Source organism: Prionailurus bengalensis, chromosome A1 (genome assembly GCF_016509475.1).
Source record: "Prionailurus bengalensis isolate Pbe53 chromosome A1, Fcat_Pben_1.1_paternal_pri, whole genome shotgun sequence".
Taxonomy (NCBI): Eukaryota; Metazoa; Chordata; class Mammalia; order Carnivora; family Felidae; genus Prionailurus; species Prionailurus bengalensis.
Genome location: NC_057343.1, coordinates 211,591,587 through 211,614,787, shown reverse-complemented (window position 1 = coordinate 211,614,787; position 23,201 = coordinate 211,591,587). Strand labels below are relative to the sequence as shown.

At 39.8% G+C, this 23,201-nt stretch overlaps 1 protein-coding gene across 2 annotated transcripts in view; it reads right to left on the bottom strand.

Annotated features, from left to right (window-relative positions):
- NADK2 (NAD kinase 2, mitochondrial) overlaps positions 1 to 18,558 on the bottom strand; it is a 49,054-nt gene extending 30,496 nt beyond the window's left edge. The window contains exons 1-4 of one of the 2 annotated variants that reach the window (XM_043599839.1): positions 18,032 to 18,558; positions 6,964 to 7,052; positions 5,886 to 5,974; positions 4,964 to 5,045 (exon numbers count right to left, since the gene is read on the bottom strand). In XM_043599839.1, coding sequence (XP_043455774.1) covers positions 4,964 to 5,045; positions 5,886 to 5,974; positions 6,964 to 7,052; positions 18,032 to 18,331 — 560 coding nt within the window. In that variant the 5' untranslated portion in view covers positions 18,332 to 18,558. The remainder of the gene's footprint in view (positions 1 to 4,963; positions 5,046 to 5,885; positions 5,975 to 6,963; positions 7,053 to 18,031) is intronic. The other variant, XM_043599846.1, reaches the window with a different exon arrangement.
- Positions 18,559 to 23,201: the final 4,643 nt, after the last annotated feature.

Here is a 23,201-nt window from a genome sequence, read left to right as displayed (position 1 = left end):
TAATTATTAAGCATTCAAATGTCATTATTATTTAAAAGTTCAGTAGATGATTGCAGAATACAAACGAGACAAACCGAAGTTATATATTTAATTTACATGTGAATGACCATATGAGTGAACCATCTTAGAAGGGTATCTCCGAGCCCAAGTCAAGCCTCCAAGTGCCTGCAGCCCCACCTGACATGTAACTATAACCTTATGAGGAAAGATCTCAAGCCAAACCACCCATCCAAGCCACTCCTGAATTCCAGATACACGGAAACCAGGAGAGATAATAAATGATTTTTACTACTTAAGCCTTTAAGTTCTGGTTTGATTTGTTATGCAGCATTTGATAACTAATAGAGGAAAGGAAATTTAAGTTGAATATTAACTTCTAGGATTAAGGCTTGTGAGTCACCACAGTGCTTAAGAAAAAGAAGTCAGACAACCTGAATTACCGAACAAGCTAGGTGGCTTAATACATTTCTCGCCTGTAGGCAAGAAGAGAAACCAAAGGACTTCTAAAGCCTATTATTCTAGGTAGAAATTAGAGAAGCAGTAGTGTCTGTTTACCACTTTCAAAATCTCCACAAGCTTATGACTATTAAGCCAGGTTTTTAAAGGAAAATATGTCTCAACAAACTGTATGAAATGTGACCACTAAAGAATCTCTTAACAATATAAAAATATGCCATAAGAATTTCTAAAATATACATGCATTAACACTGAAAGCAGTCAAAAAAATATTTACTGAACCAATGATCTCAATAACTTATGCTCAAGAAATTTTTACTCAGCTAGGTTGGGGTCCTAGCCCTATTCCCTAAAAGCATTTAATTAATCATTCAGTTCAAAGGTTTACTGTCTATGGACTATGTATAATACTATAAAAGCAACAGAAAAATTAAAATACAAAGTCCTATGCTCAAGAAATGTCTAGTGTAATGAAGGAGACAAACAACCAAGCAGAAAACGATATGAAAGGATAAGCATTCTCTACAGGGAATTATAGTCAGAGCCCACAAGATGCACCAGAGTCATGAATGAACAATTATACAACTACACAACTCAGTATGTGGTATAAGGGCATTCTGGACAAAAGCGCATATATAGACATGAAAAGAATATGGGCCTTTTGGAGAACTCTTTCACTTATTCTTTCAAATCTTACTGTCTTAAATATCAGCAAAGCTCCTCACCAGAGGAAAAGCCTCCACCCATGGTGTCAGCAGACACTCAGATCGAACATTTGCACTTAAGAACGGCCGTCAGAGTGGGCAGTAGAGGAACTGGTGAGGATGGTCAAAGGTACAAACTTCCACTTATAAGACCGTAAGTACTGGGGATGTAATGGACAACAGGATGACTACAGTTAACACTGCTGTATAGTATATCTGAAAGTTATTAAAAGAGTAGATCCTAAGAGTTCTCATCACAAAAAAAAAAGCCCTTTTTTTTCATGTCTATATGAGATAAGTAAATTTACTGTAGCAATCATTTCACATTATGTATAAGTCATTATGTGTTACACCTTAAATTTATGCAGTCTGCATGTCAATTATATCTCAACAAAACTAGGAGAAAAGATGCGATTCAAAAAAAAAAAAAAAAAAGAAACAGCCTTAGGAAGAATCCTAGGTTGTTCCTAGAGGTGTTGTTTTTGTTGTTGTTTTGTTTTTTACTGAAGAGCATACAATAAATGAGGATAGATTAAACTAGAAAGCAAATAGGCAACAGATGGTGAAAGATCATACTATTATACTAAGGAATTTCCAATGTATCCTAAAACTCATGGGAAAGCCTAAAAGACTCTAATTTAGGAGTGGATACACTATTTGTACTTTGGAGTAACATGAAGACAAAGTGTAATGGATGGGTTGGAAAGAGCAAGACTGGGAGCTACTGTGGTAATTTAAACAACAAACTATAAACGCCTACACGGTGTTCATTACCAGTGACGATGGCAAGAGATGGACTCAAAGGTAAGATCCCAAGAACTCAGAATTAGATCCATAGACCAGTGTGGTAAGGTGGGGATGGGGTGGGGGTGGGGGGGTGGATGAAGGACAGGTGGTCACAGCTTTAGCACAGGTTATGACTCCATTCATCAAGTATGGTAGGGGAGGGCAAAGGAGGTAAGTAACATGCCTGCAAATGAACCTTTTTTTTTTTTTTTTTTTTTTAAATAGGCTCCATACCCAATGTGAGGCTTAAACTCACAACTCTGAGATTAAGACTCACATGGGGCACCTGGGTGGGTCAGTTGGTTAAGTACCCGACTCTTGATTTCAGCTCAGGTCATGATCACACCGTTCATGAGTTCGAGCCCCATGTCAGACTCCACACTGATGGTGCAGAGCCTGCTCAGGATTCTCTGTCTCCCTCTCTTTCCCTTCCTCCTTCCCTCTCTTTCTTTCTGTCTCTCTCTCTCTCTCAAAGATAAACATTAAAAAAAAAAAAAAAAAGCCACATGCTCTACGGACTGAGCCAGCCAGGCACTCAGACATGTTACATTTTTAATGCCAATGGATACATTCAAGTAGAGGGTAGAATGGCTCAAATAAGAGAAAAATAACAGGAGAAAAGGACAAAGAATAATCAGGAACCAGAAAACGTAGTGTCTTACATATCACAGCGAAGGAGACCAACTGTTCCAGTTTGCCTGGGACTGACAATTTTCCCAGGACATAGAACTTTTGGTGCTAAAACTAGAAAAGTCCTTGGCAAACCAGGATGAGTTGGTCACCCTAGCCAGAATAAAGAATTAGACTGTACTCTGAGTTAGATAAGAGAGCCACCATAAGATTTGGAGCAGAGAAGTCACTGTGGCTGCAGTGGGAAGAGAATATAAATACGGGTAAGTGTGGAAACAAGATCAATGTTAGATATAAATATTTTGGAGTCCACGATCTAAGTTCAACCAGAGATATTAATCAGCTATTCTGGAGACATTATAAAGAGTGAAAGAGAGGGGCGCCTGGGTGGCTCAGTCGGTTGAGTGTCCAAATTCAGTTCATGGTCTCGCAGTGAGTTTGAACCCCAGGTCGGGCTCTGTGATGACAGCTCAGAGCCTGGAGCCTGCTTCGGATTCTGTGTTTCCTTCTCTCTCTGCCCCTCCCCCACTTGTACTCTGTCTCTATCAAAAATTAAAAAAAAAAAAGGAGTGAGAGAAAGATGGCCCAGAGGGTAATATATAAAAACACCACTATTTAAGCAGTGACTAAAATATAACATCCTTCAAAAGACACAAAGTAGTAGCCATCAGGATAGGAAGAAGGGGCAGGGGGGAGAATGGCAGTCATAAGTGCCAAAGAAGTACAGATGCATTAAAGGAGAAGTCAGCACCAAAAATTTCCCAGAAATCAAGTTAGACAAGGACTAAAATGTCCAGTAAGTTCAATAACCAGGACATCACTAGTAAGACAAAAAGAATGTCAATGAACTGGTGGGAGCAAATCCAGAAAAGCTAGCAAAGGTTTAAAAACAACTGAAGTAAGTAAGTGGAGATACCAAACTTGGGGGTAAAGAGGAAGAAAAAGAATAATAATCAAGAGAAAGGCACAGGGTAAAGAATTTATTAAATTTTCTTAAAAGATGACAGTCTTGAGCAAGGTTTTAGCCTAAGAGGAACCACGTGCAAAGGGAGAAAAGGAAAGAAAGGGAACAGAACAAGGTTTTTATTTTAAGCCAGGGAAAAGGTAAAGAAGTTCTTATCCAATGACTTCCATTTCCTCTATCAGGTAAAGGAGAAGGCTAATGCTGAGGAGGAAGGGTAGGGAAAGGAGGGAATATATACAAGTTAAATAGCTTGAAGAAGCTACCACACAGAATGGGGAAGAGAGAGGACCTGAGCCACACAGAAAATTTTGGGTCCAGTTCTAAGTGCTAGAAACTACAAATTGGAAGTAAGTTGGGGTGCAAACTAGGCCACGAAGCTTGTTTCTAGTTTTTTTACCCAGATGGCCTCAGCAGTGCTGATGGAGGAATAAAAAGGATGATTGACAGAGGTAGGATTGAGCAGAAAGACAATGGTACAAAATGTCTACGAAATTTGTCAAGCAAGTGAATGAAGTGAGGGAAAATTAATTGAAGAAAATAGAGGGGTTCAATGCACTGAAAACCAAAGGGCAGACTTAGCAGAATTGAGGGAATAAGACTGCTATTAAAGATAGGAGACTGTGGTCAGAGTGGAATTAAGATTTGCGAGATGGGGCAATTCTAGATGATCATCAAGTCCAGGTATGGTCATACTGTGGGTGGCTGGAATAGAATGATGCTAAATGTCAGTGAAGCTGAGGAAAGAAAAAAAGAAGTGATGACAGGGTTTGGTCTCTTCATTAAATTGATGAAGTCACCCAGAAAATCAGTGGAGATATAACCAGGAATGGAGATGAGAGACATAAGAAAGGTAGAAGATAGGACATTAACTCATCGCTCTTCAGCAATACTGAAGGACACCAATACTCACGTAGGTCAAGGGCTCAGGTCTATCCTGCCACAGATCCTACTCCCAGACTACCTGGGAAGTCAAATGTGAGGACCTGTCCATCCCATATCATAATTTTCTACCACCAATGGCAGCTAAATGCATATATATTTCTCATGCCTGAGCTATAAGCAAGAGCTAGATCCTTGGAAACAACTTGTACTAAAGAAGAAAAATTGTGTAGAAATGAATTCTACGTGCCTGAATTTCATCTCTAAAATGTTTTTGGAACATGGTTCTAATATTCATGATAACCAGGAACAATGATGCTTTCACTTAAACATCATGCACCACAGTAAACTCTCTGCAGCAACAGAGCACAGCAATGTGACTACGGTAGAGGAAATAAAGACCTTCCAAAATTTAAGATTTATCAGAAATAGATACTAAGCAGAGCAAAGTATAACTGTATGTACAACACACACACACACACACACACACACACACACACACACACACACACAGAGCAAATAAAGAGAATGTGTTTTTCCTTACCGTTCTGGATCAGTGTTTACTCCAATAACTGGTTTAAGTCTGTCCAAGACTTTACTTGCTGCCAGAAGCATCGTGCCATCACCTACATAACCAGATTTGTTACAAAACTAGTTTTTAACATCATTCTGAACACAAGTACTTTTATTTTAACAATCTCACTCCCACCCCATCCTGTTGACCACCAGAGGCCTCTCCACTGCCTTTCTACCCACCAGCCCTAACCCAGGATTTCTCAACAGTGGCAAGACTGACATTTTAGGCCAGATAATTCTTTGTTGTGGGGGGCTGTCCTGTGCATAACAGGATGTTCAGCAGTATCCATGGCCTCTACATGCTAGAGCCCAGTAGTAGCCTCCAGTTGGGAACTACTGCTCTAATCCTATCACTTCTATTAGCCAATTCTTTTTCTTTCTGTCATAACATCAATCCAAACTCATAAAATATTTTAATGAGAATATATCTAACAAAGTGTCCGGTGTAGATTTTTCTAACAAATGCTATCAATTTAAAGCTTTAGAAAGAATGTTCACTAACTTAATAATAAAGCTCAGGAAAAAATAGGTATAAGTATATGAGAGTCAGAGTGGGATGAAATTTATCTAATCCTGTTAAACTCTTAAATAATTTCAACTTTTTTTTAAGACTAGTATAACTAAACCAAAATACAGTTACAACTCATTCTTTGAATCATATTTGAAGTTAAATATACCTTTAATATACACGGAACCTCACAATAACATCATTCACTAAAAAAGCAAAATGTTACATATAGCAGATCTTTTTAAATCTTATCCTAAAAATCTAAAAATGCATCTTGTGGTAGGATTCTGAAGCCTTCAACACAGCTAGACTACAGGGTATCTGGAAATGTATATTAAAGAGCATTTCTGTATTCCAATCTTTCCCTCTGTAAAACTGTTACCTCCTGCAGCTATGACAGCATCTGCCCATCGAACAATTTCTTCATCATATTCTCTCCTCTTTACTAGGCGAACCTCAATTCCCTCATTCCTAAGATAAGAAAGTAAACGTTACATAAAATTTCCACTAATAACTTAAAGGATGTTTTCTGAGAGGCAAATTATTACAATGATGTAAAATAAACTTGTTTTATAAACAAATTTATGTTTAGCTTTGCAAGCTTAGCTTCATTTTAATTACAACAGCCAATTAACTATGGTAAGTCAAGATGCACAAGAGTAAACTGAAAGTTAATAATGATCCCAAATCTTTACATGCTTTAAAAACATGTTGTTACAGTCCCTGACAAATAGCAATATTGATAAATGAGAATTTCAATTCATTTTCTCTATTCCTGATGCTAAAATTCATTAATACAAAAATGTCCTAGAAGAGTCACATCTTGAGAGACTTTTAATTATAAAACAAAATAGTCATTACTTTAAATCCAAAATATTCATTCAGTTGTCAGACGCTGAAACAGTAACTAAAATACTTTCTACTTTGCATGTTCTCACACTGATTCTCTTATATAAACTTGTTCACTGACTGCATTAATTGAATTAACTGAAGTTTCTTTTTTTTTTTTTTCATTTTACATATTTGTTTTTTTTTTTTCTGAAATTTATTGACAAATTGGTTTCCATACAACACCCAGTGCTCATCCCAAAAGGTGCGAATTAACTGAAGTTTCTATGATATTCAGACATTCAAATAATATTTTAATGAACACCCATATAATCTAGTATTGTTTAAAAAAACATAACATACACAGTTCAAGCATAATGTATACAGAATTGTCTCTGTGGAAAACGCACTTCTCAGACCAAATATTAACTGAAAATCTGTGAAATTTTCAGAGTACAAAAATTTCCTTAGAAACACTACAATGTCAACTCCATTAACCACGATATAATTTTCTGAAAATTATTTTATAATGGAAATCTTTACTAAAAATCACAGGATCATCTTCTAGTAAAAATAAAAATTAAAAGTCCTGAATACAAAAGCCCATCCAAGATCCAATCCCAATGACTCACCGTAAACTATCTAGAATATGCTCTACATTTTTGGTGTGAATATGATGCCGTTCAAGCAGTCCACTGTAGCTAGAGCCTTTCAATGCAAGCTATATCAAAATAAAACAAATTCTGTCTTATTACATGTCATATAGTACACAGTATAACATCTCTCTTTAAAAAACCCTATGTAAAAACCGAAAGATCTTTTTTTGAAGGTATATTTGTAGGACTACAAGTTTAAACTGAACTAGAAAGCCTGACTTCAGAAAACTATAATTTGGTTTCAATACCAAATACAGCATTAAGTTTCCTGAATTACGTAGTTAACAAGATCTCAAAATTTGCCTATTTGGGGCACCTGAGTGGTTCAGTCCATTGAGCGTCCGACTTCAACACAGGTCACGATCTCACAGTTCGTGAGTTCAAGCCCCGTATTGGGCTCTGTGCTGACAGCTCAGAGCCTGGAGTCTGCTTAGGATTCTGTGTCTCCCTCTCTCTCTGCCCCAACCCACTCGTGCTCTGTCTCAAAAATAAATAAGCATTAAAAAAATTTTTTTTGCTTACTTTACAACCAATTTTTTAAATGGATTTTTAACACATTGCATACGGCTACTCGAAGACCAAAGATAAACTAATCTTCTAATATTTTAGAAGGCAGTTAGATGACCTTTACTCCACTTGGATTTGCAGCTCTCTTCTGTTCAGATTTATGAACTCTATTTGGAATTTACCCCACACAATCCAAACAAAGGACTGGTTAGCTCACTGAAATTGGATAACATTTAGATATAAAGACATATATCATTCAAGAATTATCTTTCCTAGTCCATTGGAGTGACATTTTATAATGTTACTACCATACCATTAATATTCTCCTTTTAAAGTATATGTCTTCTAAATAAAATAAAAGTAAATAAAATGTTGAGAGAGAAGTTTAGAAATATCTTCAATGAACATCCATTTAATCAAGTAGGAAATTTGTCCAGTAGAGTGAATGCCAGAATTAAAAAGCATATTGTGGGGCGTCTGAGTGTCTCAGTCAGTTAAGCATCCGATGTCAGCTCAGGTCATGATCTCGTGGTTAGTGGGTTCAAGTCCCACATCAGGGTCTGTGCCAACAGCTCGCGGCCTGGAGCCTGCTTCAGATTCTGTGTCTCCCCCTCTCTCTGCCCCTGCCCCACTCACACTCTATCTCTCTCAAAAATAAACATTAAATAATAAGCATTAAAAAAATAACAAACAAGCAAAAAGAGTTTCTCCTACAAAATTTCCAAAAGCGAACATCACTTCTGCCCAAGTAGCCTGAAAGTTAAAATACAACAAAGCATGAACGGAAAAATGGATTCTAAACCAGCAAAAATTTGTCCACATTAAAGTTAGATGTGATAGGTTATTTCCTAAATGATCCAACTGCTTTTATTAAAGTATCATAGATATTTTTACTTGACCTAAACTGAGTTTATTACGAAACAAATTTTTAACTTATTTTACTAGTCAGCTGAATGTTACTACTTTCTACTCTCTGTAATAAGTCACAGGAAAGCTCAGTAAGGGAAGGAAATAGTCTTTTCAAATTTAACGCATAAGAAATACACAAACTTTTTGAGACAATGACCTGTTTGTTTGGTATGTAAACTCACTAGGCAGAATTGAAGCACTCTTAAAAAGAGTACCCACTTAACTAAATGGTACACTGTTAACTCAAAACTGCCTTACACTGATGAGAAACACCTAGTCAACAGCTAGAAAGTAAACTATTCCACTTAGCATGATCAGGCCTGGTACAGTGAACCCTAAATATTTCTCCAGCTATATTTGGCATTTATCTTAGATCATTTCAGTTTCACTTAGCCTTCCTCCCAGGCACTCACCTTTACTTTCCCCATAATTCTCTTCCTACTTCTGCCTTCCTCTTTTTATCCTGCTTACCCATTCCCTCATACATTGGGATTGCTCAAGGTTCCATCTCTGACTTTCTTACCTGCTCCCACTTCGTGTTCTTGGAGTTACCTCCCTGCTGCAGGACTTGATGGCCCAAGTATACACTGGCAACTATGAAATATACACTGTTAGCTCCCATCTTTCCTTTAAGCTTTCGGCTCAAATTTTCAACGTGAGCATTTATACTCCCCCATTGGTAGATCAGGTACCTTTCCCCACAACCATCTAAATCTGATTACATATTCCTCCTTCAAATTTGCTCTTCTCAGTCCCGTATACCAGTTAATGATACTTACATTTATATAAGCAACAGAATAAACGCAGGCGTCACCTTTAATTCTTCCCTCACGCTCAATCTCCACAGTCAGTCAGTGGTGAAGAACAACAATCGTACCTGTAAACTGTCTGTCCAATCTGTCCACAGTCATGCTGCCACTGCTTGAGTTCTGGGCAACATCAGCTCTTATCTGGTGTCACCCAATAGCCTGCCTCCAGAATTTCTAACTGCTTCCTTTAAAAGTCTTTATTTCCCAGTCCTCCAACCTGACCACCACTACCAGAAGCCTGCTTTCATACTAGGCCCAGAATGCTAACATCTCAGAAAAACTGACCCTCCACTCCTCTTGTGGGGAAAGAGAACAGGACTGACAGTTGTATTCTATTGCTAAAAAACACTGAAAATGACTAGGACATAAAGCAAACTCCTGCACATGACATTTAATACCCTGATAAGGTCCAGCCTACCTGTTTCCCTTCTATATACTCACTCTTGAACAATGATTTTCATACTGCCCTTAAAATGGCTGTCACATCAATTTATTGATCACAAGCAGCACTGGTATTAAGAATAAACTCTACTACACGCAACTGCTCAGTTGTTTCATATTACCTTTTATTTCAAATACGAGTATATGTACTTAGTGAGTCATATGTAAAATTTTCCAACTGTAGATTACAGTCAGAAATATCTCAGTTCTTTTGGCTGGCAAAGATTAACTTCTCCACTGTCTCATTAGTACCGTTCTCTACCCTTGACATATAAATTCTTCCTTATTCTTTAATATTTAATTAAAATACCCTAAACTTAAAGGATCTCATTTCACTCTCATCATATTGGCAAAAATAATAAAGTCCACCAAGTGCTAATGAGAACATGGGGTATCAGGGAGATGTTCAGTGCTTATGGAAATATTATTTGTACTTCTAATTGCATTTTTTAATAGAAAAAACTAGAAACAACCTCATTATCCAAACAGTGTAATACTTGACAGCACTTAAAATGAATTAACATATATCAAAATAGAGAAGTTTCAAACCAATAGTGAATAAGAAAAGCAAATTTCTAAAGAACAGGTATACAATTTAAAGAATATATTACTGATGTAACTTTAAGACACACAATACACTTTTTATGGGCATGGTCACATTAATAAATGTATAACATATGCATGAAAAAGATATGTATGTGTGTGTGTATATATATATATATATATATATATATATATATATATATATATATATTTGACAACTTCAGGCTAGTGGTTACCTCTAGGGATACAGGGAGGGAAAAAGTTGGAATGATAAGGCTTTAGTTATAACATTCCCTTTAAAAATATCTCTGGCATTGGGGCACCTGGGTGGCTCAGTTGGTTAAAGGTCTGACTTCAGCTCAGGTCATGTTCTCATGGCTTGTGGGTTCGAGCCCTGTGTCAGGCTCTTTGCTGACAGCTCAGAGTCTGGAGCCTGCTCTGGATTCTGTGTCTCCCCTTCTCTCTGCCCCTCGCCTGCTCACACTCTGTCTCTCTCTCTCAAAAATAAATATTTAAAAAAAAATTTTTTGTAAGTATCTCAAGCAAATGTGGCAAAATATTAGTATCTGTTAAGTCTCAGTAGCTGGATATACAGGGGTCTATTTTGAAAGTTTTCTATGTGGTAAAAACATTTCATAACTGAAAGTCTAAACTTTAAAAAGATAACTAGCAAGTCTACTTAAAAGTTGAAAAAATGCAAAGGTCATCTTTTTCTCTTTCATTCTTACCTTTCCCAAATTACTCCCTCCCTTCTCTGTATTCCCGTGGACCACTTACAGTTATAACACAATTTAAAATATTTTCTCCATACATTTGGGAACCCTTTTATTCACCTGTGGTTCCCCAGAACCTAGCAAGTGCTCAATGAACGGGTGACACTTTAAACAAATTAACCAACAAACTTCATGAATGTTGGCAATAGTGACACTGTAAGCAAGTTTTATTTTTAAACATATTTTTAGTGACACTGTAAGCAAGTTTTATTTTTAAACATATTTTTAGATCTTATTTTTAAAGACCATAATTTTTATAATTATTTTCTCCACTACAAAAATACTTTTTTTGAGAGAGAGAGAGAATACAACAGGGGACAGGGGTAGAGGGAGACAGCGACAATCTTAAGCAGGTTCCACACTCAGCACAGAACCCAACACGGGACTCGATCTCACAACCCTGGAATCATGACCTGAGCCAAAATAAAGAGTTGGACACTCAACCAACTGAGTCACCCAGGCACCCCACAAAAATACTTCTTAGAAGAAAGTAAACAATTCAAAACTATCACTTCCTCCAAGAAATGGGCTTAAAAAAAAAAAAAAAAAACATGAGCAAAAGTTAAATTCAATAAGTCTTCAGTTACTTTAGCCATCTGTTTTACAAAGGAACCTATTTTGAAGTGACCAAATCAGTACCATTTTAGGTGCAAAATTTAGTAAGTAATGGTGACATTTACATAATGATCATTATTGTGGCTAAAAATCCTAATTATGCTGCTTTAAATTATGTAAATTATCAATCAATTTGCTCTTCCTAAAAATTATGTAAACAAGGAAAAACAGACACTGTACCTATTTCAAAGTCAGAGACTGATAAATAGAAAGAGGTTAGGTTACTTGATCCAGTTTACAAAGCTAATAGATTGGTGCCAGTATCCAAACTCAGATCTCCTGCTTTTTTTTTTTTTTTTAGTTTTTTTTTAATGTTTATTTTTGAGAGGCAGAGAAAGAGAGAGAGCACAAGCAAGGGAGGTGCAGACAGAGAGGGAGACACAGAATCCGAAGCAGGCTCCAGGCTCCAAGCTGTCAGTCCAGAGCCCGACGTGGGGCTCGAACTCACAGACTGTGAGATCATGACCTGAACTGAAGTCGGACGCCTAACCGACTGAGCCACCCAGACGCCCCTTCAGATCCAAGACTGAGCCACCCAAGGCGCCCCTGCTCTTAATCCAAGACTTGTCCACGAGAGACTCCTAACAACCCTACATTAGCTATAGATTTCACTCCTCCTTGGGAAATGTAAATGCTCATTAGGGCACTAAGCCTCATTTTAATGATTAAGTTACACAGGCCAAGAACTATTCTGTTCCTGTGTCCTAATTCTACCAACTTGCAGTTAGGAAGAAGAAATCCAATTGACTAACCTCTCCTTGAATGCAAATGTCTTATGGAGGTTGGTCTAATCTCCTGCACAACCCACATCATATATAATGAACTTTCCTAAGGCATGAAATAACTGGCACATTTGGTGATATTTTGAAATACACCTATTACGTATTACAAAGATCAGTGATAGCGAAAAATAAAGTTAACTTACACCTTACTAGCTAAGAAGATACTAATGTGCATTGATAAACACTTTTTTACTCAAAACTTAATTCATATAATTAAAAACACAGGAAAAGGGATCACAGTAAGAAATTATGCTGTTTACAGTCTCATGGCTGGCCACATATTTGTAGTTTTGAAAACCTCCCCTAGGTAATCCTGATAAGAAAAGCCTGAAAATCAGGGCTCTAAAGCACACTGGTCAATGATTACGTTAGTGGTGGAATTTCAGCTACTGTAATATTCAGCCCTTTTACATCTTTCTGGGTCTCCCATTTAACGACAAATATTTATGGGAAGGAGTGTACTGTAAGTCTCTATTTTCCAAGTTGTATCGCACAAAATTTGACACATTTTTCTGTCCCCCTCCCAAAATCCCATGGTCAAATAAAAATCCTGTTTTGTTTCAGCTCATGTTTAACACATGAAGCCTCTTCCAGGAAACTCATGTTGGTAACCTCTATCTTAAGATTTCAGCAGCTAACGTCTTCCGGAAGAATGATAGCTGGAAATACGGCTCTGGACTGGAAGCCTCCAAGAGAAAAGAACTAAAAATAACTTTTAAAAAGACAAACGTTTTACTACCTTTTTTGGTGGGGATGGGAAGGTGGAGAGGATGATGAATAAGATGCAGTCTTTGCCCTGAAGTCTAGAGAAGAAAATAATCAGATTATACTCAAACGTGGAAAGCTCAAATGTGTAAGTATTGGGAAGATACAGTGAAGAGTACCTAACACAACTTTGTGGCCAAAGAGGGGCACAGCAAGGTTACAAAGGAAGGCTTCCTATGACAGTAACATCTGGAGCTTGACCTCAAAGAAATTTGGTTAGAGGAAAGAGAAATATTCACTCTAAAATAGGCTGCAGAGGAAAAGACACTAACAGATACAAATCAAACCACCCTGAAATACCATTTTTTCACCTCCCAGCTTGGTAAAACTCCAAAATGTGATAAACTTCTTGTGGAATAACGGTAACTTTCATCCATTGCTGGGGAAGGTATACATTGGTACAGTCTTGAAGGGAAGAAATTTAGCAATACCCATTAAAATTTCAAATGTACATGCCTTTTGACTCAGCAATTCCACTTTTAGGTATTTATCTTAGAGCCTGGTTCACACATACATAAATTAACACACACGTTATTCACTATAGAATGTATTTTAATGTTTATTTTTGGGGGGGTAGGGAGAGAGAGTGTGCATGCATGCAAGCAGGGGAGGGGTAGAGACATGGGTGGGGAGGGTGGACAGAAGATCCAAAGTGGGCTCTGCACTGACAGCAGCGAGACCAATGTGGGGCTCAAACTCACAAATCTGAGATCATGACCTGAGCCAAAATCAGAAGCCTAACAGAATGAGCCCCCCAGGCACCCCCATTACAGAATCTATTTTAATAAATTAAGACATGCACACAATGGACTCCCACACATACTATTTTAAAGAAAGAACAAGGTGCAGAATAGCTTAAATAGTATGTTATCACTAAGTAAAAAGGGGTGGGACAAAGAAAAATAATATTTCATTGTGTTGATTTGTATGTATGGATTATTTCTGGAAGGAAACACAAGGAACTGATAACACTGGCTACTTCCAGGGACAAAAACACAGTGCCCAGTAACAAGAATAAGAGACTTTTCATTGTATAGCCTTCTGTATCTTTTACATTTTGAACATTTTAACGCACTCATCCATAAATACATAAAATTAAATCAGCACAGCACCTAATGAAAATTAAAACAGTTTGAAATTAGTGTAAAATGAAGTTCAAGACAAAAACTGATTAGAAATAAAGCTCAAAAGGCATACAGGAGCCAGTTCATGAAGGGCCTTGTTTGGCATACTAAGTAAGGATCATGAAGGTTCCCATAGAGCAGTGTTTCTCAAAATGTGACCTGGGGACCACCTGCAAACCTGGAGAGCTTATTAAAAATGAAGTCCCCTGGACAGAGCCAACAACCTTAAGGGTGTGTGGTTGATAAAGGCAGAGTCTGGAGTATCCACAAACTGAATCAGAATCTTGGGGTGCAAAGGTTCAGGCATCTGCATTTTAACAAACTTCCTAGGTGACTCTACAGGTTATGGGGAGCTTTTGAGTAGTTCTAAGCAGAGGAGTAAACTGGCCAGATGTTCACTTTAGATAGACCACTCTGGTGCCTGTATCTGAAAGATTTGAGAGGAGTGAGACTCTGTTAGAAAGCCCTGGAGGTACTCCAGATCATGTTCTTTAATTTGATAAATATTCATATACACTACATTCATTGCACACCAGGTGGCAAAAGTATTACCTGCCCAAGAACCACAACCTAAGCTACACCATCACTGCAGGAAACACTGTTAAGGGAAACAAAATCCAAGGTGCTAGGATTTCCCAAATATGTTAGGAAGGAAATAACTATGAATAATTTAATCCAGTAATAAAGGGACTGCTAAATGAAATTATTCCATCCCATTATAAAGATTAAAAAACAACAACAACAACTAGGAGTGCCTTCAGGGGTGGCTAGGTTGGTTAAGTGACTCTTGGTTCCAGCTCAAGTCATGATCTCACAATTCCTGGAGAGCAGAGCCTGCTTGAGATGCTCTCTTTGCTTCTCTCTCTGCCCCTCCTCTGCTTATGCATGCACACACACGCACCCATACACGCACCCAAACTTAAATAAATAAATAAATAAATAAATAAATAAGGCAACCATTAAAGGGAGTTGAGGTGGAGGGAGAGAAGGGTGGAAATTGTTAATGTCTCATTTAGTATATATTAAAATAGTTTTCAATAAAACCTTCTCTTTGGCCAATAAGGCATGTTTACAATGGCAAAACCCTTTCCAATCATCTTTGATTCATCTAAAGATCTAATTTGTTGAGTGGCAAAGTAATGAGCCAGCAGAGGTAAAACCCTACACCAGAAATTCACAGGAAACATCACTGCACGAATTAAAAATAAAGCAATGCCACCAATAAAAGTGAAAGACCAAGATTCAAAGATTTAACCCTATTTTGTACACGCTTTATCAACTAAGAAGTATTTCTTCTACTTAAGTAACCCATGAGGCTTTGGGGTATAAGATTATACTGGCACTCCATCCTTCATCTTCTATTTGCATTTTAACAACCTACAGAGACCTATTCTGCAACAAAACCACCACCTCCACAACAAAAGAGAACCCTCTGGTATAAAACTTCAGGTTACCATGACACTATAGACACCAGAGGTAAGGTGCCAGAGACTAAAGTAAGCACATGGCCACTTTCTTTTGTACTCAATTCACATTATTCATATATCTTAGTATCTTTTACCCCAGCAAAACAGCAAACAATATTGGCCAGCTTATCAGTCCTACTACAGAGTCCCATTTTAGAAAAACTTTACACAGCCCCATATTTGGCCTCAACTCCATCTACTGCTATTCCACTCTGAATACTGGCTTTAATGTAAATGGTAAACTCAAATCAGTAAGGAACTAATCCAATATAATGTAACTGAAATGACAACGACTATTTCACTGCCTTGAGATTACAAAACCATGTGTTCTATAGTACAGAAGTTTTAACGCTAAGTTTTCTTCTCCCAAACAGCATTACCTAGCAATAGACAAATATTTACCTATTAGAGATTTCTCTTTAGATACCCATAGTGGGTACACTATGTAGTTCAATTTCTAAAGACTTATTGATCTGCCTACATTTAAAATGTTTTGATTAGTGGCAATCTAATTCAGAGGTCCCAGAATTAACCTAATTTAGAGGACACTCATCTTCTTGAGGCCTTGAAAAATCATCCAGAGTTTCAAAATGCCAGCACGAAAAAGAGCCTATAGAGGCTATCTAGTCCAGCCTACTGTTTCATACACTGACCTAGGTGAAAGCACTTTTAAAACCTGACAGTACTACAAAAAGGTATCATTTTCATGCATGAGGCCCCGAGAAGTTAAAAAGACTAATAGGAAGTTAACCACACAAACTGGGCCTAGAACCCCAAGCTCCTAACTCCCAATCCTACACTCCAAACATGCCAATGGAGTGTACTACTTTAAACTGCTGCGAGGGGCTTTGATAAAATTGTATAGAAAACATTTTTATACATATGTTTGACAATTTCTAAAAAGTAGATCTTGCAAAACTGGGAGTACAATCCAAGGGACACACCTCTTTCCCAGAACAGAAACAATGTGCTTGCCTCTGAAATTATTCCCTGCCTCATCCCCAATTTCACTCCCTGACAAAACATAACTACTCCAACTTCCTACTCAAATTAACTGATTTACTTTTTAAAATGATACAGTTGTCTTCTATAAATCGCTACATCTTCAAACACTAAATGAGAGGAAACACACCTGCACCTAGCACCTCCATTAAAGGAAAATAGGGACCCTGCTCAATTAACTCATTGAAGAATCAAGAAGTTTAATGCTGAAAACAGACTCTATATTTAAGCAGTGAGGATTTACAATTTCATTTTGATACCTCTGCAAAATATTACGAAAAAATCTGAAGATTACAAACCATACCAGAAGTTTAAAACAAGCTGTCCACTCTTACACAGAATTCCACAAGATTATGGTTATAAGCATGTATAACTCCAGAACCTTTGGGGCCACAGTATCAACAATTAGAGATTTCCATATTGTTCATGGTAGCATCTTCACTCCCCTTTTCCTAGAGTTGGTGGATAGGGAGCATGGGTTCAGAAGTTTCAAAAGGAGAGGGAAGAGAGAAGATATTCAGGGCTTTTTCTTGGATGGATTTATATACTTCTGCAAACATGTTACTATCTGTACCAAATACAGTCTCTTGTGGAGATACTATGTTATAGACGTAGGCTCTTTATTCCATAATTGCCAGATTCACCTGCCTTCTGTCCTGCCCTTTCTACTTAATAACACAAAGTCAAATTTTCTCCCTTGCTAACCTCTGAACTCAAAACACGTGTGCTTTTAAAACAAGCTGCTAGAACCTTGTCTGACGACCACGTTCCATCACGGAAAAGGCTCGCCCAGACCGGCTTTCTGGAGTATCCCAGGCCTAGCAGTCCTGCAGAGTAAAAGGGGGTGTGTCCGCGGTACCTTCGTCCTCTCTCCCACTTCCCGCAGCGGTGCCCGGGGGGGCCCTTTTTCTCGGGGAGGCTTGGGGAGCGGTTTCCAGGGCGTCCAGACCTCAGCCACTGGCCCACCTTTCTCGGGGCTGTTGTTGCTAATCCCCAAAGGGAGAATAGGGAGTGGGGCTAGCAAGGGCGCAAATGAATCCCCAAACCCTTCCCACTGGGAGCCCCTGCCCCCCCCAAGTCTTCCTCCCCGTCTTGGGGGGGGGGGGTCTCTGCAGTTTCAATGACCCCCCCCCCTCAACATACACAGAGGGCGGGGGTCTACGAGCGAAGCCAGAAGGATGGAGGGCAGCGAGCGGGGAAGGCTGGACATTTAGGGCGCCGGGGTAGAAGGGTCATCCCGAGAGGTCTCGCCACACCACAAAGCCGGGGTCGAGCCCACACACAACCGCGGGGGCCGCAGGGACCCACCAGCTGCTTCAGATCCTCCTCCGAGAGCTCCGCGTAACGGTACCGCTGCTGCTCGAACTCATACCGGGTGGTTTTGGCCACCACCACCACCCGCGAGGGGCGGAAGCCGCCTTCGGGGCGGCTGCCACAGCCCGCCAGCTCGCGCAGCTGCCCCTGCCCCAGGTGTCGCCGGCCGCCGCCGTCACCGCAGAGCCGCGGCCGCGCGGCGGGGCCTCCCGCGCCCGGCCCCCTCAGCACCGCCGCCCGGCCGCCTGCCACACGCCGACAGCTGCCCAGCAGGAAGCCTCGGTAGCAAGTCATCCTCCGCCCGGCGGGGCTGCAGGCCCGGGCTCCCGCCACCAACAGTGCGCGCGGCCCGCGCAGACCCAGCCTCTAACTCCGCGCCGGGCGGGCAGAGGTTAAGAGCACTACAGTGCGTGGCCCGCGCCGCGAGGGGGACGTGCCCAGACGTTGACGGGGGCGGGGAAAACCCGGCGACTGGGAGGAGGGAGAGCCCGAGCCAGGGAAAGGTGGGCGGGGAAGAGCTAGAGGCCTCAGGGTGGTGGGTTTTGTTTGTTTGTGTGTCCGTTTCCATCCACGCCTGCGCAGTGGCCGCTTCGACACCCGGGGCCCGACTCCAGCTCCACCCCCTTCCCTGGGTGGGCACCAAACCCACACGCCCGCCCCCAACTCTGTGAACCAATCAGAGCCCGCTGCGGTTTCGGAGCCTGAGGAGCTGCGGGGGTTGGCTGTGGCCAGAAGAAGGGCTGGGATTCTATTTGGCGATAGAGCTGCCTTAGGAATCCAGCTGGAACCGGTCTGAAGCGGCGCGGGGGCCTGCGGGTGGGGTTTTGAGCGCCTGGCGGGAGAGCAGGTGCCTGTAAGCACCTCCTTGCCCGGGCTTCTTTATTGCTCTTGAACAGACCACATAAAACCACTCTTTGATCATGGCACATAAGACTGCATTCTTTATCCCTTCGTTCAACTAAGTCTAGGCAGATGGCCAATATGACCACACTGGGCTGGGGAGTGTGGGGGGAGGGGGAGGGGCAAGGAAACTGACCAAAGACCATGTGCATAATTTGTGGGGCCTAGTGCTAAATGAAAATGCGAGCTTCTTGTTCAGAAATTATCAAGATTTTCAAGACGGAGAGCGGTAAGCCGGGTGCCCGGCCCATCTAAGCATGGCGCCCGTGGGACTGCACAAGTTACAGCCTCTGCTGACAACCAAAAAACTATCAGTCCGGAGGGAGACAGGTAGCCATTGAGGAAATTAGAGGATAGCGGGTAGAGGAATCTGGCCAAGTGAAGCATTTCTGGATGGGGAGAGAACGTTGAAAAGGTAGCTAGGACAAGAGAGAAAGCTTAAGAATGTTAGTAATTTGGACTTTATTCTATAGGCAGTCGTGGCCTTTTGAAAGCTTTTAACTGGAAAGATGCGAGTCCTGAAAACAACGTTTGAGGACTGTTGATCTGGCTTGGGACTATTGAGTGGATTGGGAGGCAGGGGTAGGAAGGAGACTTGGCACTGTTGGAATAGTTAGACGTGGCCCTAGGTTGAGTTAGTGGTAATGGACGTGCAAGAAAATGCTCGCATGATAAGGGGAGAGTCAAATGGCAGTCCACATTCTACTGTTACCCTAATGCTCCTCACATGCACTTGCTTTGGCTCCCTCTTTGCTTCTTTAGAGTCCTAGCACTATCAATAACTAGTCTGTGGACTTTGGGAAGGTTGCTCTTTCTGGGCCTCGGATTCCACATCGGTAAAATGAAGATACTGAACTAGAGTGGCACCAAGGCTCTATCAAGCCCAAATTGATTCTGAATCTGGGCTCTTCCTTTTCAGCTAGCCACCACCACCACCATTTATTCATGGGTTCACTGAATATTTATAGAATCCCTAATGTGTGCCGGGTACTATATTATTAGGAAATATACAATTGAGTCTGATAGATGTCTACTTTTAAAGTATTTTTTAAATGTTTATTTTTGAGAGACAGAAGGAGACAGAGCATGAGTGGGGGGAGGGGAGGGGCAGAGAGAGAGGGAGACACAGAATCTGAAGCAGGCTCCAGGCTCTGAGCTGTCAGCACAGAGCCTGACGTGAGGCTGGAATGCACAAACCGTGAGGTCATGACCTGAGCTGAAGTTGGACATTTAACTACCCAGCCACCACACAGTATTTTTTAATGTTATTTTTTTGAGAGAGAAAGCATATGGAAGGGCAGAGGGAGAGTGAGAGTCTCAAGCAGGCTTCATGCTGTCAGTGCAGAGCCCAACATGGGCTCAAACTCACAAACCGTGAAATCATGACCTGAGCCAAGATCCAGAGCCAGACACTTAGTCAACTGAGCCACCCAGGCGCCCCAGAGGTCTTTTAGTAGGTCACTGGCCAGGAACGTTGCCTCACAGCAGGTGCTAATAGTGACTTGTAGTGGAAATTTAAGCACAACTCTTAATTTCTATGGGATGTGAGTTACTCATTTTTTTATTTTTCTTTTTTTTTTTAATTTTTTATGTTTATTTTTGAGAGAGACAGAGTGTGAGTCGGGGGAGGGGCAGAGAGAGAGGGAGACACAGAATCTGAAACAGGCTCCAGGCTCTGAGCTGTCAGCACAGAGCCTGACATGGGGCTGGAATGCACAAACCGTGAGATCATGACCTGAGCCGAAGTCAGATGCCCAACTGACTGAGCCACCTAGGCACTCCTGTGAGTTACTCATTTATAACTTGAACATCCTCAAGATCCTTTCTCTTCTCACTATTCCAACACTGTTATAGTAAGGATTTCTAGAGAGGAAACAGCATGAGCAAAAGTATGGAGAATGAAATAGCAGTTCTGAATTCCTAGGGAATTTAGAGGGAGGCAAGCAACAATGAAAGGTGAGGCAAGAGAGGCAGATTACTATAAAAGGTGGATGGGGGTGTTTATAGCAGCACTATCAACAATAGCCAAAGTATGGAAAGAGCCCAAATGTCCATCGATAGATGAATGGATAAAGAAGATGTGGTATACATATACAATGGAGTATTACTCGGCAATCAAAAAGAATGAAATCTTGCCATTTGCAACTACGTGGATGGAACTGGAGGGTATTATGCTAAGTGAAATTAGTCAGAGAAAGACAAAAATCATATGACTTCACTCATATGAGGACTTTAAGAGACAAAACAGATGAACATAGGGAAAGGGAAAAAAATAATAAGAACAGGGAGGTGGACAAAACCTCATAATGAGGTGGACAAAACCTCATTATGAGAAAAGACTCATAAATATGGAGAACAGAGGGTTACTGGAGGGGTTGTGGGAGGGGGGATGGGCTAAATGGGTAAGGGGCATTAAGGAATCTACTCCTGAAATCATTGTTGCACTATATGCTAACTAATTTGGATGTAAATTTAAAAAAATAAAAAATAAAACAAGTTAAAAAAAAGGCAGATGGGGGAAAGACATGGAAGGTGTTATATCAATGCTTAGGAACTTGGCTTTTATGCTGTATATGCCAAGAAGCTACTAAAAGGGGAAAATGACATGCTTAGCTTTGTAAATATTATTTATGAACAGGGATTTCTTAGAAGAAACAAGCAGAGAATAAATATCTGAAATATACTCAACCTTATTAGAAATTAGAAAAATACAAATTAAGGTAATTTCACTGAAATAGTCTTTCATATCCACTAGGTTGGCAGAGATTAAGAAATTTTGCCAATCTTCTAAATTATTTGAAAGCTATTACATCAAGGCTTTATAAGGCTAAACATTCGCAGTTATTTCAATAACTTCTCCAATGCCACAGTTTCTAAATATCATCTTAGAAACTTTAAATGTGTTCATGTATTCCAGTTTGTCCACTCCAAGTCTGATGTCAAAAATCATGCAGTACTGTGGGTATGATCTATTCACTGCAAAACAAACAAAAGTGCTTGCATTCATGAATTTAATATGAGTTTCAGTACCCTCAAACTACTAAAATAATCTGTAATGTTACTGAGTTTCAAACTCAAACCCCAGGTCTGGCAGTGCTGGTGTACTTTTCTAGAGTAAGCTTACCCAACCACCTGGTAAACACATCTCAAGAAGTTTACTTGTTTTCAACATTTTATGGGAAAAGTTCTATATCATTGTGATATTCACAATTTGAGGATTTACAAAGCTTAAGATGCATCCTTCCCAATCCCTAGATCCCCCTCCAACTCACTTCATGTACATTCTGACTCTATGAAAGATATACAGGGGCGCCTGGGTGGCGCAGTCGGTTAAGCGTCCGACTTCAGCCAGGTCACGATCTCGCGGTCCGTGAGTTCGAGCCCCGCATCGGGCTCTGGGCTGATGGCTCGGAGCCTGGAGCCTGTTTCCGATTCTGTGTCTCCCTCTCTCTCTGCCCCTTCCCCGTTCATGCTCTGTCTCTCTCTGTCCCAAAAATAAATAAACGTTAAAAAAAAAAAAAAAAAAAGAAAGATATACACCCCCGTCCCTTTTCTTTAATGGCATCCACATACTCTAAGACTTGCATAGGTTATTAGTCCCTGGGGTCAAAGGGTTCCTGGCTTTGGCAGTAATGGATGTAAAATAATAGTTTAAAGAGAGAACATTTTGACGGGCCATAAATTAAGCTGAATAACTTGGTAAAGTCTAAAGTCCTGTTGAAAAAGAAGACTGTTAAGTTTATTTTACATATATATATATATATATATATGATATATAATTAGATATAATGTTAAATATATATCTAATATATTTGGGAAATATTTAATAAAATTTTAATAAAAGCAGCTTCTATTAAAATCTAAGAAGATGTGTGCTTTGAGATCACCTAATAACTTATGAAAATGATTATCATTGTATGATGATCTCTTCATGTTAAAGAGAGGTCAAAGTATGTAGAAAAGCCAAAAAGGAGGTTAGATGAAGAAATAGGACAAACAGAAACTATAAGATGTTTCTACTATTATCCAAAATTTTACTAAATATTTGCATAAAGATTGTAAGAAGGAATAGTACAGTGGACAGAAAATGATTTGAAAGTCACAAGCTAAATACCATGTTTCTGCTGTGAGTAACCATGTCGTAATCCAGAAATTTTCACTCTTTCTCTGCCTTCCTGACATTCTAATACTATTTTTGATTCTGTTGCACTGGCATTAATATATAGACAAGTAATTGAAGTAATCTAATTTTTTTTTTTGCTTG